The sequence below is a fragment of the Haliaeetus albicilla genome, chromosome 5 (assembly GCF_947461875.1).
Source record: "Haliaeetus albicilla chromosome 5, bHalAlb1.1, whole genome shotgun sequence".
Lineage (NCBI taxonomy): Eukaryota > Metazoa > Chordata > Aves > Accipitriformes > Accipitridae > Haliaeetus > Haliaeetus albicilla.
The window spans coordinates 7,692,722-7,706,338 of record NC_091487.1 but is presented as its reverse complement, the minus strand read 5'-3'; the positions used below and the strand labels follow the sequence as shown (position 1 = coordinate 7,706,338).

The 13,617-nt window shown below is 44.3% G+C and overlaps 1 protein-coding gene and 1 long non-coding RNA gene across 4 annotated transcripts in view; one reads left to right on the top strand and one right to left on the bottom strand.

The window, feature by feature from the left end:
- The window catches only part of LOC138685394 (uncharacterized), a 36,606-nt gene extending 25,071 nt beyond the window's left edge, over positions 1–11,535 (top strand). The window contains exons 4-5 of one of the 3 annotated variants that reach the window (XR_011324615.1): positions 8,182–9,232; positions 10,326–11,535. This is a non-coding gene — a long non-coding RNA (uncharacterized lncRNA). Of the gene's footprint in view, positions 1–8,181; positions 9,783–10,325 lie in introns of those variants that run through there. The other 2 variants (XR_011324614.1, XR_011324613.1) reach the window with 2 other exon arrangements.
- The window catches only part of HIF1A (hypoxia inducible factor 1 subunit alpha), a 31,192-nt gene extending 18,200 nt beyond the window's left edge, over positions 1–12,992 (bottom strand). The window contains exon 1 of the mRNA XM_069783218.1: positions 12,743–12,992. Coding sequence (XP_069639319.1) covers positions 12,743–12,777 — 35 coding nt within the window. The 5' untranslated portion in view covers positions 12,778–12,992. The remainder of the gene's footprint in view (positions 1–12,742) is intronic.
- Positions 12,993–13,617: the final 625 nt, after the last annotated feature.

Genomic DNA, 13,617 nt, shown 5'->3' with positions numbered 1-13,617 from the left:
GTAATTGGTTTCCATCTGCCTAGATGCCCACAGTTTTCAACTGCAGACAGTTAAGTTAAAAACCCCATGCTTTAGCAATAATGCTGTGCACTTCAAGTCTACAAGCTTGTCAGGCTTGTGTGAATCACAAAGGGCATGCAGAAGGACAACGCAGGAGATGAAAATAGATGCCTACCTCACAAGTTGCAATTTCAGCCCTTTCCCTTCTATTTTCTTTCTGAAAGCCTAACGTTCTTGAAAATATTTCAGCTATTTTCTGGATTTTTGCGTGGTTTTAGCCTTAGCAGTAGACTTCAACATGAACAGTCAAAACTTCTCACAACCATTGAATTATTAATTACCGACTGAAACGCTGCTCAAATCAAGCTCATAGTGCTTCTGTTAAAAATTAATCCCAGAGTAAAAGAATCAAGTGCTGCCTGCTGGAACACTGCCTGACTTTGTGATGGGCAAAACTCAAGGAAAAGTGCAATGTTGGTACCAACTAGTGCTGTCTGAGCAGCAGAGTCTCCTCTCCCTCTTACTAGGTATTTCCTTTCTAGAAAGGCTACTACTATAGATAGATATTTAAACTGTACAGCACAAGTTTGCTATTTTTAGCTGCTGTTTAAAACTAAGCTGTAACCAATCTGAGTAAAACCCAGCAATTTAAATAGGAAGATTAACTACCAGCTTCAAAGAACGTTTCTTTAATGGATCAAATTAATAGGGAAAAGGTCTTTCACAAATGTGGTTTAATTACCAAGTGAAGTCAGAGTTGCCTCAACACAGGATGCTACCAAATAAAAAAAAAGCCCCCCCAAATAAAATCCTTTACTGTTGCAACTACTCTAATCTTTGTAAATCACAATTGCATAAAGTAAATGAAAACACACAAAATCGGCATGTGTAGCTGCCCACAAATGTCTGTGTAGTCAATTAAAGGATGTTGAATTCCTGAGAAAGAAAATATATTTCCTACGTGAACTCCCTCTCTACTGGGGGGCGGAATGGGAGCTCAAGGAAGAGGACTTTAAACAGTGAGATGTGAACTGGCACAAAATAAGCTTAAATAAATTGTATAATTTAAGAGATTTTCAGAACTGCCCATGTGTAAAACTCATGGTCTTCACAACAGAAATACCATTCTGTAGAGACAACAGGAACCCAAGCTCCATTTAAAACAAACCACAAACTTAAGAGCTGTATTGTAACCTTCTGCTATCAGTCTTGCATGAAAGAAAAACACCTAAAGATGCAGAATAAAATCTCAGCTGAAGAGTGGATTATACATGCAATGAAAATATCAGAAATGCCAGTGCTAGACAGGAAATTGAATGCATTTTCAGGTATGATGTTTCCTGCACAATTTCAGTACCAGACGTTCATTTCCATTTTGTATTTCCACCACCAGAATACAGAAGCAGAAAGCAATCCAAAGCAGGTTATGCATCATAGCTCACAGAAAGCAGTGTTTCACTGACAGTTTTAAACCCAGTACTAGGCACTTCTTAGATATAAGAGATGTTTACATGCAGTAACTGAATAAACATCTGAGTTCCAAAAGATATTTGAGTTAGAGCAAAAAGGTATTTTACCACCAGGATTCACTGCAGCTGAACCAAGAGCTCAGTGAAAGAACATTACCCAGGCTCCCACTCACTGCCTCAAATCAAAAAGGCTTTAAAATACAGCAACGTGAATATAAACAAAGTTTTACAGCAAGCAAGAATTGGCCCAACAGCCTTCAGAACAAAGCCCGCCAGCAGCAATCCCATGTGCACCAGTTACAGATGTTAACACGGCCTCTCTACTCGAATGTGCAACTCCTGTCATTATGGTCATATGAACCATTTGGGCCAGAGCGTCTTAAACAATATATTGTTCCCCACACCATCCCAAAGACCCCTCTGCCCACTGCTGCATATTTCTACAAGCGATTCCCCAATTGTCTAAATACAGCCCATGGTTTTCATCTCCTTGAGTGTAAAACTAATCAATGGCTACATTTAAAGCTGACTTGTTCCTGCTTATTTACCACCAGCAAGTAAGACCAAAAAGAACCCTAGAAAATGCCATCAGTAACTGATAAATTTTAATTAAAAATAACTAGATTAAAAATGGTCAATGGACAGATCTTAAAACATTAGCATGTCAACTTTATCTCCTGGCTTTTTAAATCACCACCCAGTGTTAAGGAAAATTTTACATTGTGTACACCACATTGCATTAACACAAGAAATCAGGGGGTTTCCTGTACGTTGTTTTACTGCTGTTATCTATTTTCTAGCCTTTCTCCCATTCTAACTTACTGTTTCTCTCATCAGTTAGATTTTTGCCCTATACGTGTTTTCAACTCCCATGTAAAATAGCTACTGTGCCTGTATTATTAATCCAGGTTCATCTTTCTTGATCCAGGTTTTGAGAACATTCTAAAAAATTATAAGCATCTTCCGATAGCAATTCGCATATTTCTCTTTAGAACTGTTTTCTACAATTGAGTGGTTTTGTATTTATCATGGTATCTGTTCTTAAACAATTTCATAGAAGTATACCATGTAGAAACAATACAATCCAAATGAATAATGCACCTCAGATTTGGTAACATCTCATTATTGAGCTTCCAACTAGTTTTCGGTTCTGCCATCAATCCCCATCATTTGCCAGGACAAGATTCACACTCGATACTTCAATGTTAGAGACCTCCTCTCCTCAGACTATAAAACTAGCATGGGAAATACCTGGCTTAGAAATAGAGTCACAAAGACCATATCCACTACAAAAAAGCTTCAATTCTTCTTCATTATGAAAAAAAATGCAGCTATTACAATACAATAATACATTAACAGTATATGTCATCATGATGGTATTGGAACTTAGAAAGTAGACCTGTAAGCAGCTTCATATTTAGCTTTTAAGGTTGAACTCATTCCTGTGGTTGGTACAAAACCCGGTAGTCTTTTAACGCCTAGCCTAAACCAGGTATTTCTGCCAGCACAGCTGTATGGGACAAAGGTGCAACTCCCAGTTTGCAGCCATACCCTAGCAGAACACCCTAACTCTGGTATCATTATACCAGCGTAACTAGCTGTGTTTATGTGGACCATCTGAAGAACTTAACCCTAGGCACGTCCATGCTGACCGCTCTCACCTACAGCACAATAGCACACCAAGAAAATACTGACCAGATACAAGCTCGCTTAAAAGGCGCAGGCTGCCAAAGACTGTTACAACAGAGCTCTACTGCTTTTACTGTGCTGAATATACAGGCATCCATTTTTCTTCACTGTTTGTTAGATCTTTATTTTGTCCAGAGCTGCTATCCGCAATATTTACTAAACTATTATTCCATGGAAAGAAGTCCCAGGCAAGCCCAGCACTTAGCACAGAAAAACCTAAAACTGTGTACTCAACTCCCCTAAAGACAACTTCATATGAAAAACGGGTTTATAATGTAAGAGAACATGGCTCAAATCCAGTTATTTAAATATATAGTGAGCTAATGATGCAAGTATTCTTCCAAATAAAAACAGAACCAAAACAACCCCCACAGACCCCCCCTCCCCCCAAAAACCCACCCAAAACCCTCTCATCTTCCACCTGGCATAGATGGAGAACATGCCAGTTAGCCCCCTTATCCCCCTAAAAATACTTTTTAATTGAAGTTGATCAACTAGGGGTGGCAGAGCTGTAGCGTTAACACTAGCAAGTCTTGAGACGGACCCACACAAAGATTGTCCAGAGTCGCAGGCAGCCCCGAAAGCCCCATTCCCTCTCACCTCCCAGCCCAGCAGTAACACACTTGTCTGGCCTGACCAGCGACCGAGATGCAGCAGCCCAGACTGTTCACCCCTCCGCAGACAACCAATAAAACAGGTTACAAGTAGGGGCAACTGGGTCCATTACAGTCAGTCTTGCAAGGGAGCTCCAGTCTTTGCTGTTTAAAGACAAAAAACCCCAGGCAATGGGGTGGGGAGGAAAGGGGCCAGAGGACCAGCTTCATCTGGTGTGCCGGCTTATGGGGCTACTCATTTCTGGTATCCAAACACTCCTCCCAGTGGTGGGGGAAAAGACATTTCAGACTGCACTCTCAGACACTTAGTGCAAAGTCTGAGTTTTCAGTTGAATAGGCAGGCTTTCCAGGAACTGTAATGTATTTGCAAATTCTCCATAAATGTTACTTTTTCCAAACTGGTTAGGAGGGGTGCTCCTTCCTTCTATAGCTGCATTACAGAATTAGTGCAATCTCTCAGCTACTAGTTCACAACAAACTCGGGGTTACAGCTTTGCCTCTTCTTGCTTTGACATGATTTCCTTCAGTATTACTGCTTTTGCCATTATGGCCAATTTTATTTACCAGTTCTCCTTATTTTATAGTCTGTGTAGAGAGTTCTTGTGAGGAAAATACCATACAAACAACCCCACACCTGAATCTCATGTGTAATGACAAGCATCTGATATTCTAGAAGAAAGCCTTGCTCATTATGAATTAATGAACATTACAGCCTAGTAATCCAACTCAGAAAAGAAATCAGAATTTCCTTACAGAAAGCAAAAAGATTTAAGAGATTTAACTGCAGAAACTAGCATAATAACCAAGCAGAGACAACACTTCTGTATGTAAACTATTAAAATTCATTCCTTTGTATATTACCTTCTAAAATGGCAATTTAAACCATTTTCTTTACATGAGGGTAGTTACAGGCATTTACCATAACTTGACTACCATCAAAAAAACCCTAACTGAAAAAACCCTAACAAACTAAGAGAGCAAGCAGGCAGTTCAGACTGAATTAGCTACAGCAGCACAAACGTTCCGAGTGAACACTGAAACCCACTGCCGTTTGCAAAATGATAGTGGGGAGAGGCAGCAAGAAGAGAGTCCACTGAGCTATGCATTAACTTACAAAGTAAAGTCTGTCAAGACCACGAAGTCTATATAAACAGCCATTTTACAGATAGGTAAATTACGGCACATAAGAGCCAGCAGCAGAGCCTGAAACTCCTGAAGCCAGCACAGGACCACACTGCCAAGATTATCCATCACCTGGATTTGGCCTTGAACTGACCTGAAACCCCAACTAACTCCCCGCTTAGAAAGTGTGAGTAAGAAGGTAAAAGCTTCCAAAATTAGTATTTCTAATTCAGAACGTGGTAAAGTGATTCTGCTCTGTCTTACTACACAATGTAACCTACTGATATTTTACCTTTGCGTAGTAATTTACTATTTTAAAATAACCACATGGCATACAGCGGTTGTTTTTAAGAAAATTCTAATTTTTTTCAACTAGGTTATTTGACTTTTTCCTAGAACACAGCATTTTTCTTTCTCTTTTCATTATCTGTGCTCTGCCCTTCAGGATGAAAGATACGTTGTAGTTAAAATGTGTTTATTATTTCAGAAAAAACACAGCTTTTCAAAAGAGATATCTGGACATGGGCTTGACAGAACTAGCCACTGAGTGCTCCCCTCCCTTCAGCCCTCCTGCTTTTCCTTCTACCACAAACTCACAAAAAAGATGCAAAACATATCCCCGAGATATCTGTCAGGCTCTCAGTTAACAATGTTTTAGCTACGAACTGGTCTGTTTTCAGACGGATGCAGACTCTTGATAAAGTAACTAATTTTAGTCTAAATCATGGCTTTACAACGTATCATTTATTTTATGTCATTGCATTCAGGTTTTCCATACTGGAGGCTGGACATTTTCCCTCACTGCTTCCATCCAAGTTCTTGTCCCTTCACCTCACATTCCGCAACTGCTTTCAGTTAACAGGATATTTTATGATCAAAGGTTTTAAGAACTAAAGAAAACCCAGAAGTAAGAAATATAAAATTTTATTTTTCTGTATGAATAAAGAACAAACAGATCCACTAAGCAGTCAAGAAAAACGCTTACAACAATAGCTAGGACAAAAAGCCTGCAGCAATGTCAGCTCAACATCCAGTAGATTCAATAGGGTACAAGGAAAAAGTCCCTTCTGAAGCACTGAGCACCAAATACTCCCATCCCCAGCTAAACCATGTAGAGCTTCTCATTTATTTAGCTTAGCTAGTAGAGATGGCAGCCTTTATATTTGACATGGATTACTTCAAGTCTTCTGTTCCTTGGAGCATATTCCCATCTCTTCCAATGGATGTGAGCAGGGGGCAAACGTAAGGAGGTAAGCCTCTAGTAACTCCCTTTCTAGCATAACAGTCCATTTACTATTCTCACTTGCAAGCAGCATGAAATAACTTCACAAAAACAGGAACCTTGGTCTCAAATTCTTTTGCTTCTTGAAATACAAGCATTTTCGTAACGTAACACCAATCCGGTTTTGGTTTAGGATTGACAGTGAAACAATTCATTCTGGTAAACAAAATGGGTCATCTTTTTCAAATAACACTTCCAGGACTGTTACAAATTGAGTTGGAAAGGTTATTAAATAAGTTACTTGGTAAAACCTTCCACTGTTGTAAATATAGTAGCACAGTTCAGTGCTGCTGATTCAGTTTCCTCAATTCTTCACTTGAACGTCAGGCTGTATTTTAATGTAGTGATTTTCAAGATCTGTTTTAACATTTTTCTCAAAACGCTTAACAAGCATTCCTTCACACCACACCAAATTAAACAGAAGCTGCACAGTGTCTCTCCTAACACACACACAGTATATTATGTATTGGATATCTTTAAGAAACAACTAATGGATCATCTTGAAGCACCAGTTCTTCAGCACCAGCAAAGCCATTTTTCAAATGTCTCAGTACCAAAATATCTCAATGTTTTAAAAAGGCTACATTTTTGTACAAGCCCCAGTATTATGAGGCTTCAATAGAAAGAAACGACAGATTATGCATACAATGAAACTCCTCTTTATCGATGCACTTACTCTGAGATCTTGGACCAAACCCCCAGGCTGGTATGAACAGGCGTAGCTTCAACTGAGGCAATGGCTCCACATCAAAGAACCCTAAAGTGTTCGTCACCTACATAAACTGTATTTAAAAAAATATATATATGCTGGCATGTATTCACTTGATTTCATGTTCATGTTTCTAGTAATTTCAGAACTTAATTTTCATAGAGACTTTTATCCTAAGCTAAATAGCAGAGATCTCAGTAGAGGAAAACCTTAATAGCCTTCATATCCAATGGTATTTTGGAAACCTGTATCTTTCCTGATTTTTCAGTCATTAGTTACAGTAAAAAGGCTCACCTTCTCTCCTGGGCCATTTTTGTAGTTCCCAGTGTCATAAAACCCCCAAGCACCTCCCATTTTGGAGCAATACTCAGTGGAAAACTCAGATTCTCCTGCATGCTCTTCCACCTGCTCTAATACAAAGACTGTTTCTCAAGAGAGGCTCAAAATGCTCAAACTTTCTTGAATTCAAAAGAGAAAGGGCTGTTATAACATGAAAACATGATTAAGGTCCAAGTTCTTTCCATGCATTACCTAGGTGGTTTTTCTGAGGCATGTAAACACCTGCCTATATAACTGTGTATGTGAAGATAAAAGGAGCATTTGAGCTGATGACTTGTAATCTGGAACATTCCTTCCTTTTGGACATCAGCTTGCTAGAAAAGGGTTACTGCACCTTCCTGCTAAGGTTCTTACAAGATTTGTTTTTGTTTTGAAGCGGTTTGTTTTTTAAAGAACACATCTTGTAATCGGATCGGTATTTGCATCTCCTTGAAAGAGCAGTATCATCAGGAAAATCTAGATGCTCTCGTATACCACCGCTGAGCCATGCAGTACTTCCCTCCTGGGTTTACTTAACAATGCATACTTACAATCATGTAAGAATTATTTTGTTGGCATATCATAACACCAAGCTCTTCAAGAATAAATTGAGATAATACTGCCAAATTCTCTTCTGCAGTACAAAAAAAAATGAATACTCAAAAATCAGTGGTTTCTGTCACTCAATGTCCCCTTTAATACCAGAAATCTCACGCGATCCTACTTAAAATCCAACCTTCTAACATAAATTTGTGCAGTATTACTATTGAACAACACCAACACATTCAAGAACTCAATCCATTGTGTCATGTAGGCTCAGCAAGAGTCTTCAAGGCTTTCAGGTTAGAGGCACACCAACGTGAACATGAGTTCTCTTAAGAGCCTCAGAAGGGGTTTGGGCTTATACTGCAACACTGCTGACATTTGCTAGTGTTAATAATATTTATTAACTAATTTTTTTTTCCACTTCACCATCAGCAGAGTCCTGGGAACAGCCTTATAAACGCCACGCATTATAGTTCAAGGATAGGGAGGAACAAAGGTCTACAGTTGCTTTCACAACGTGCAGAGGAGGAAGCAAGCACCTCTAAGTAAATGCATGGTACGTTGCTGACTGAAGCCTTACATATGATAGCAGGATAGTCTTCTCTGGCCTCTCTTCTGGTGGCAGTAGAAACATAGCATGCAACTACGCTTCTCAGCTTCTCGAGGCTTACAAAGAACATACTTCAGCATGATCTTCGCCTAACATAAAATAAGCCCTTGATGGACATTTCTGAGAAGCAAGAAACCAACCAGAAAATGGGGATGGCAATTAAATGAGGGAATAAAATGGATTATCCACTTCACACCTCCACCTTAAAACCAATAGTTGACTTAATTGCCAGACTTAAGTTGTTGATAACAGTATGCAGCTACATTTGTTGCCACCCTCTCCAAAAATGGTCCAGGATGTGCCTCCAGAGACACCAGAAAGGAAGAGCATTTCTACAGAAGGCAGAGTTGCTAAAAAAGCTTGAAAGTACTTGAAATAAAAGCCTCTTACCATCCCATCACCCTGTTACAGACCACCTGACAACCTGGACCATCTGATCACATCTGCACCAGACCTCTCCACTAAGTGTGGACCGGTTGTCGGTATTTCAGGCATGCCAACCAAGACACCCAGACTGCAGACTGGAGACACTGTTTTAAAAGGGCAAAGCAAGCGCAACTGTAAACAAAAAATGGAACCGCTGCTTCCATCAACATACTGCCAAATACTCAGTCCTTCACTGATAAAAGGAAACCAAAGCACCAACAGAGCAGAATTATGGAAAATATCTGGAGTAGGCAAATCCTCCACAGCTATTCTTCCCTGATTTCTAGTGCCTTGATAACAAGGAGGAAGGGCAGCAGCACTATGCTGTTGCCTTCATCTTTAGCAGGCACTGGAAAGTAATTTCTGATCACTTTTACTGAAGGAATTAAAAAATGTTTCACATTTGAGGAAATGGCAAAGAACAGACAACACAGGCACTACCACAAGGTAAGCCCTATGGCAAGGCAAACAATCCAGAAAGCAGTAAAAACACCATTCTGTAAGCCAGAAACCACTCTGCCCTCCCCATACCTGTGGGGTGACTCTACAGGAGATTTACTGAAAGATTTCTCCTCTTCTTACAACACATAGAAAGGTACACTTAGAGTATATACAAAAGGGTTTTGTATTCGCTTTCGACTCTAGTAATGGTGGCTCAGTTCCACCAGCATTGAGAGAAATTAACACACAAAAAGCAATGGCACATACAATCCTAAAGACCTCACACAGGTTTAAGAAAAACCAACAGTAGCCACTGCCCCTCAGAGCTAGCGGCACAGGACCCGGGCTTCTCAAACAGATTTTGGAGCTGGACATCAGTGGCAGAGATCCAGCAGCAAAACCCTGGTCTTTCAAATCATCCCCTTAGACACTAGATGTTAAGTTTCAAGTCCCAACTGAGAGAAACTGAAAAGCTGAAGTTTTTCTGCAAGGCACTCAAGTCAGAATGTTAAACTCTGCTGGTTTATACCATCTTAAGACTCAGAATGAGCACTCAGGGAAACATTTTTTTAAATCTTCCTGGTTCTCTGTTTTATTTAGCACCCATACCATTAAAAATATGTGTTTTATGCTACAAGTAAGGGCTTAAAACAATCCAAGATCCATTTTCTAGTGTATCTACCAGCTGCAAGCCACTACCAAAGTAACCAGTAACCCTAAATGGCTCATTTAGTTAAAATGGTGCAGGAATTATTCTGCTAATAGTGAAGTGTCACACCACAGACCTGGGGAAGAGCTTTTCATAGCATCAGCCATCCACACACTAGTTTCTTAAAGGATTATTGAGAAAAGTCAGCATACTTCTCAACAAAAGCCTTAAATTTGAATCAAATGAGAGTCGATAACCAAACAAAGCTCCCAACAGTGCTGTTTTACCCACTCCATGCACTGAGATAGACTCACTCCTTGTAGCGCACAGGGGGAAACCCAGGAGCACATGAAAGTGACACAACTACTGAAGAATAGCTAAAATCCAAAAAACTCAATACCTAATCATGTTGCTGACATTTTGTTTCTAATGGAATCTTGACCCTTACAGGTATATGAGAAGCTTGGGACTACATCAAAGAATGGATTCAACAAACCAGTAAATGAATCCACACTTCCAGGCACTATTATGACTAAATTTCACTTATATAAGACTGAGACACACACTTGGTCAAATTCTGTAATTTCTGCATCTCACAGCATGCAATTAAGCAAACAACAAGCTTCACTTTGACTATCAAGAGCTAAATGCTATCCAAATACAAACACAGGGAGACACAAGGAATAAAAGGATCTTAACACATGCCACAATTGAGGTGTACTATATATACACTCAGCCAAAGTTTTATCATTGAAGAACAGGACTGGAAGGTCTTCTCCCTTAAAGGTATTCTGAACATGGACACTGTCAAACCTAAGCCCTTATAAAACAACCCGGGTTCTTGAGAAATGTTTGAGATTTTCAATAAGTTCTCTGGTGAGCTCATATCCTTCCTTTTTTGCCGAGCCATCTTTGCTCTACTGCACATTCACAGCCCCCAGGATGAGCGTACCACAGATACAGCTTTATGTTTTTGATTAAAACCCTACAACAGAAGTAATCTGAATATTCTTTACTGTTTTATAAGAAACATTCCCAACTTTGAACTCGGTCTAGAGGAAACAGAAAACAACAAATTCTCTTTCTTAAGCCCTGCCTTTAGGAAGGAAGGATAAGCTTTGCATACTGATTCTTACATTCTGAAGAAAGCAGATTACATCCAGGATAAGGAAATTGCAAAAAAAAGTACCCAAGTGGGACAGAATGGTAAGTAAAAAAATAACAAATGCTTAAGGGCAAAAAAAACCCCCAACTAACTAACAAAAAAAACCAAAACAAAACAAAAACCAGCAACAGAGAACAACTTCAGTCTCAAACCCCCTTTCTAGACCTGCCACTAAATTAGGGCAGCAGAGCAAAGCACAGAATAATCATTTCTCTGTTGTAACATTTTCTCCCAGGCTTCTGAATAGCCATTAGCTTGGAGTAGAAAAAACAAAGGTTACAGAACCGGTGCCACCCCCAGGTGCCCCACGGTACGGGTTTCATTAGACTAAAAGCTGCTTCTCCCCCACCGCACCCCCTGTACCAAATTATCACCGAGATGATACTGTCCTAGAGGTGAAGCACTCCCTGTTCACAAGCCCAGCACTCTGCACTCCCAGCTCAGCACAAAGCTCACCATCCATTTTAAAAGCCAGCCAGTCTCCTTTCCGACACAACTTACACGCTTTAGTACTTGCTGCGTTTAACCTACTCAGGTGACCTTTTGATACACAAGCAGAGAAAACCCATCTCAGAAAAAAAACAAAAAAAGGTATCGATATCAATATAAACAAACGGCGTCTTCTGCAGATGGAGATTATGGCAATTAATCCCTCCACAAAGCACGCCGGTGGAGCACCAACGCAGAAATCTGGTCACCCAAATACTCAAACTCCCTAACTTCACCATGCAACAAAGGCTTTTAAGGCTTTCATTTCCCCCTCCTAATTTGAGCTAACAATCCTTGGTGAATTATTCATACTCCTCAACTCACATTGTCCAGCCGCCATCCTCCCCGCCCCCCCCATCCGTCGCGGGTTGGAGTTTTGGGGTTTTTTAAGCTTAATATTTCCAGATTCCAAAACGGAATTCCTTTTTCTGCACAAAACCAGATCCCCACAGGCTCGGTGACCGCCCGGAATAAAGCACCATCAATTCCTACCCGCTCATTTGCAGAAGCAAAGCCAGCCCCCCCCCCCCCCCCCCAGCACTGCCGCAGCTCGGCCGAAGCCAGGCGCTCCCCCCCCCCCCCCCCCGACCCCCGCGGACACCCCTCGGCCTCGCCGCCTGCCCTTCCCCCGGGCCGGTTGTCCCTCGTTTTCGGCGCGCAAGGCCGCCCGGCCGCAACGGCTGAGGGCGCGGGGAGCGGAGCGGGGCCCACGCGCGCCCCGCGGGGAGAAAACACGCCGCGAGCTCCCACCCGCCGACCCGAGAGCCACGCCAGGCCGGCGGGACAGCTCCCGCCGCGGGAGACGCGCCGCGCCTCAGGGAGACCCCACACACCAACACACACCCCCCGCCCCGCACCGGAGCCCCGGCCCGCTCCCCCCGCCGACAAAATGGCGACGTGGACGGCGGGGAGGAGGAGGAGGAGGAGGAATGAAAGAGCGAAGCGCTCCGCGGGCTGGGGGAGCGCGGGGAGGGAAGGAGCGGGGGGGGGGGGGGACCGAGGTCACAAAGCGGGGGGCGGCGGGGGGCCCGCGGAACGGCGCCGGCAGCACCGGAGGAGATGGCGGAGGAGGGGGGAGGTGGGGGGGAGGAGGAGGCGGCCCCCCGGGCCGGGCGGCGAGCGGGGGGCGGGCAGCGGCGCTGCCGGCGCGGGCCGAGCCCCGGCACCGCGGGCGGGCCCGGTCGGGAGGCCGCGTTAAGTCGGCCGGCGGTACCTCTTCTTGTCGGTGACGCCGCCGGGGCTCTCCATGGCGGCGGGCTGAGCTGCTTCTTCCTACCGCCGGCTCCCTGGATACGAAGCGGGCGGCTCCAATGGTCGCCACGGGGGCGCGGGGAGATGATGGCGGCGCGGCCGGGAAAGGGGCCGGGTCTGGGGCCGCGCGGGCTCAGAGCATCGGGGCAGGCTGCGGGGAGGTGCGGGCGGCGAAGGGCGCAGCGGCGGCGGTGGGCTGGGCCGGGCTGGGCTGGGCCGAGCCGGGCGCTGAGGAGGAGGAAGAGGAGGAGGAGAAGGAGGGGGGGGCGGGCAGGGCCGGCCCGGGCCCCGCGCTGCGCCAGTGAGGAGCGGCGGCGCGGCCCGGCCCCCTCGGCCGGCGGGGTCAGCTGAGCGCTCAGCTGGGAGGGGGCCGGCGCCTCACGTGTGGCCGCGGTGTGCGGGGCGGGGCCAGACCCCGGCCCCGCCCCCGGGGCGACCACCCCCCCCTACCCCCGCGGTGAGCTCCCCCCCCCCTCCCCAGCCCCCGGTTTCACGCCGGCGCGGATCGGGAAAAAAACGGCCAAAGCCGGCACGGCCGCGCGTTTACGGGCATACGGCGGCTGGGGGCGGGGGTGGGGGGGGCTTCTGCTCGGAACTTTTTGTCGGTGCTGGAGTCCTGTCCCAATGGGTTCGTAGTCCTAAAGCCAGGGCTTTTCCAGTTACGCACTTCGAACCCTCCTACTAATTAAGAAGCGCGCGGCCGGGCGGGCCAGACGGATGGCACACGGATCATGAAGCGCGTTTCGAGCAAGTTTTACAGCTTCCAAAACCCCGACGCCCGCGGGCAGCGCCGGCAGGCTGGACGGGGGGGGGGCCGCGCGGAGGCACCGCTGCCTT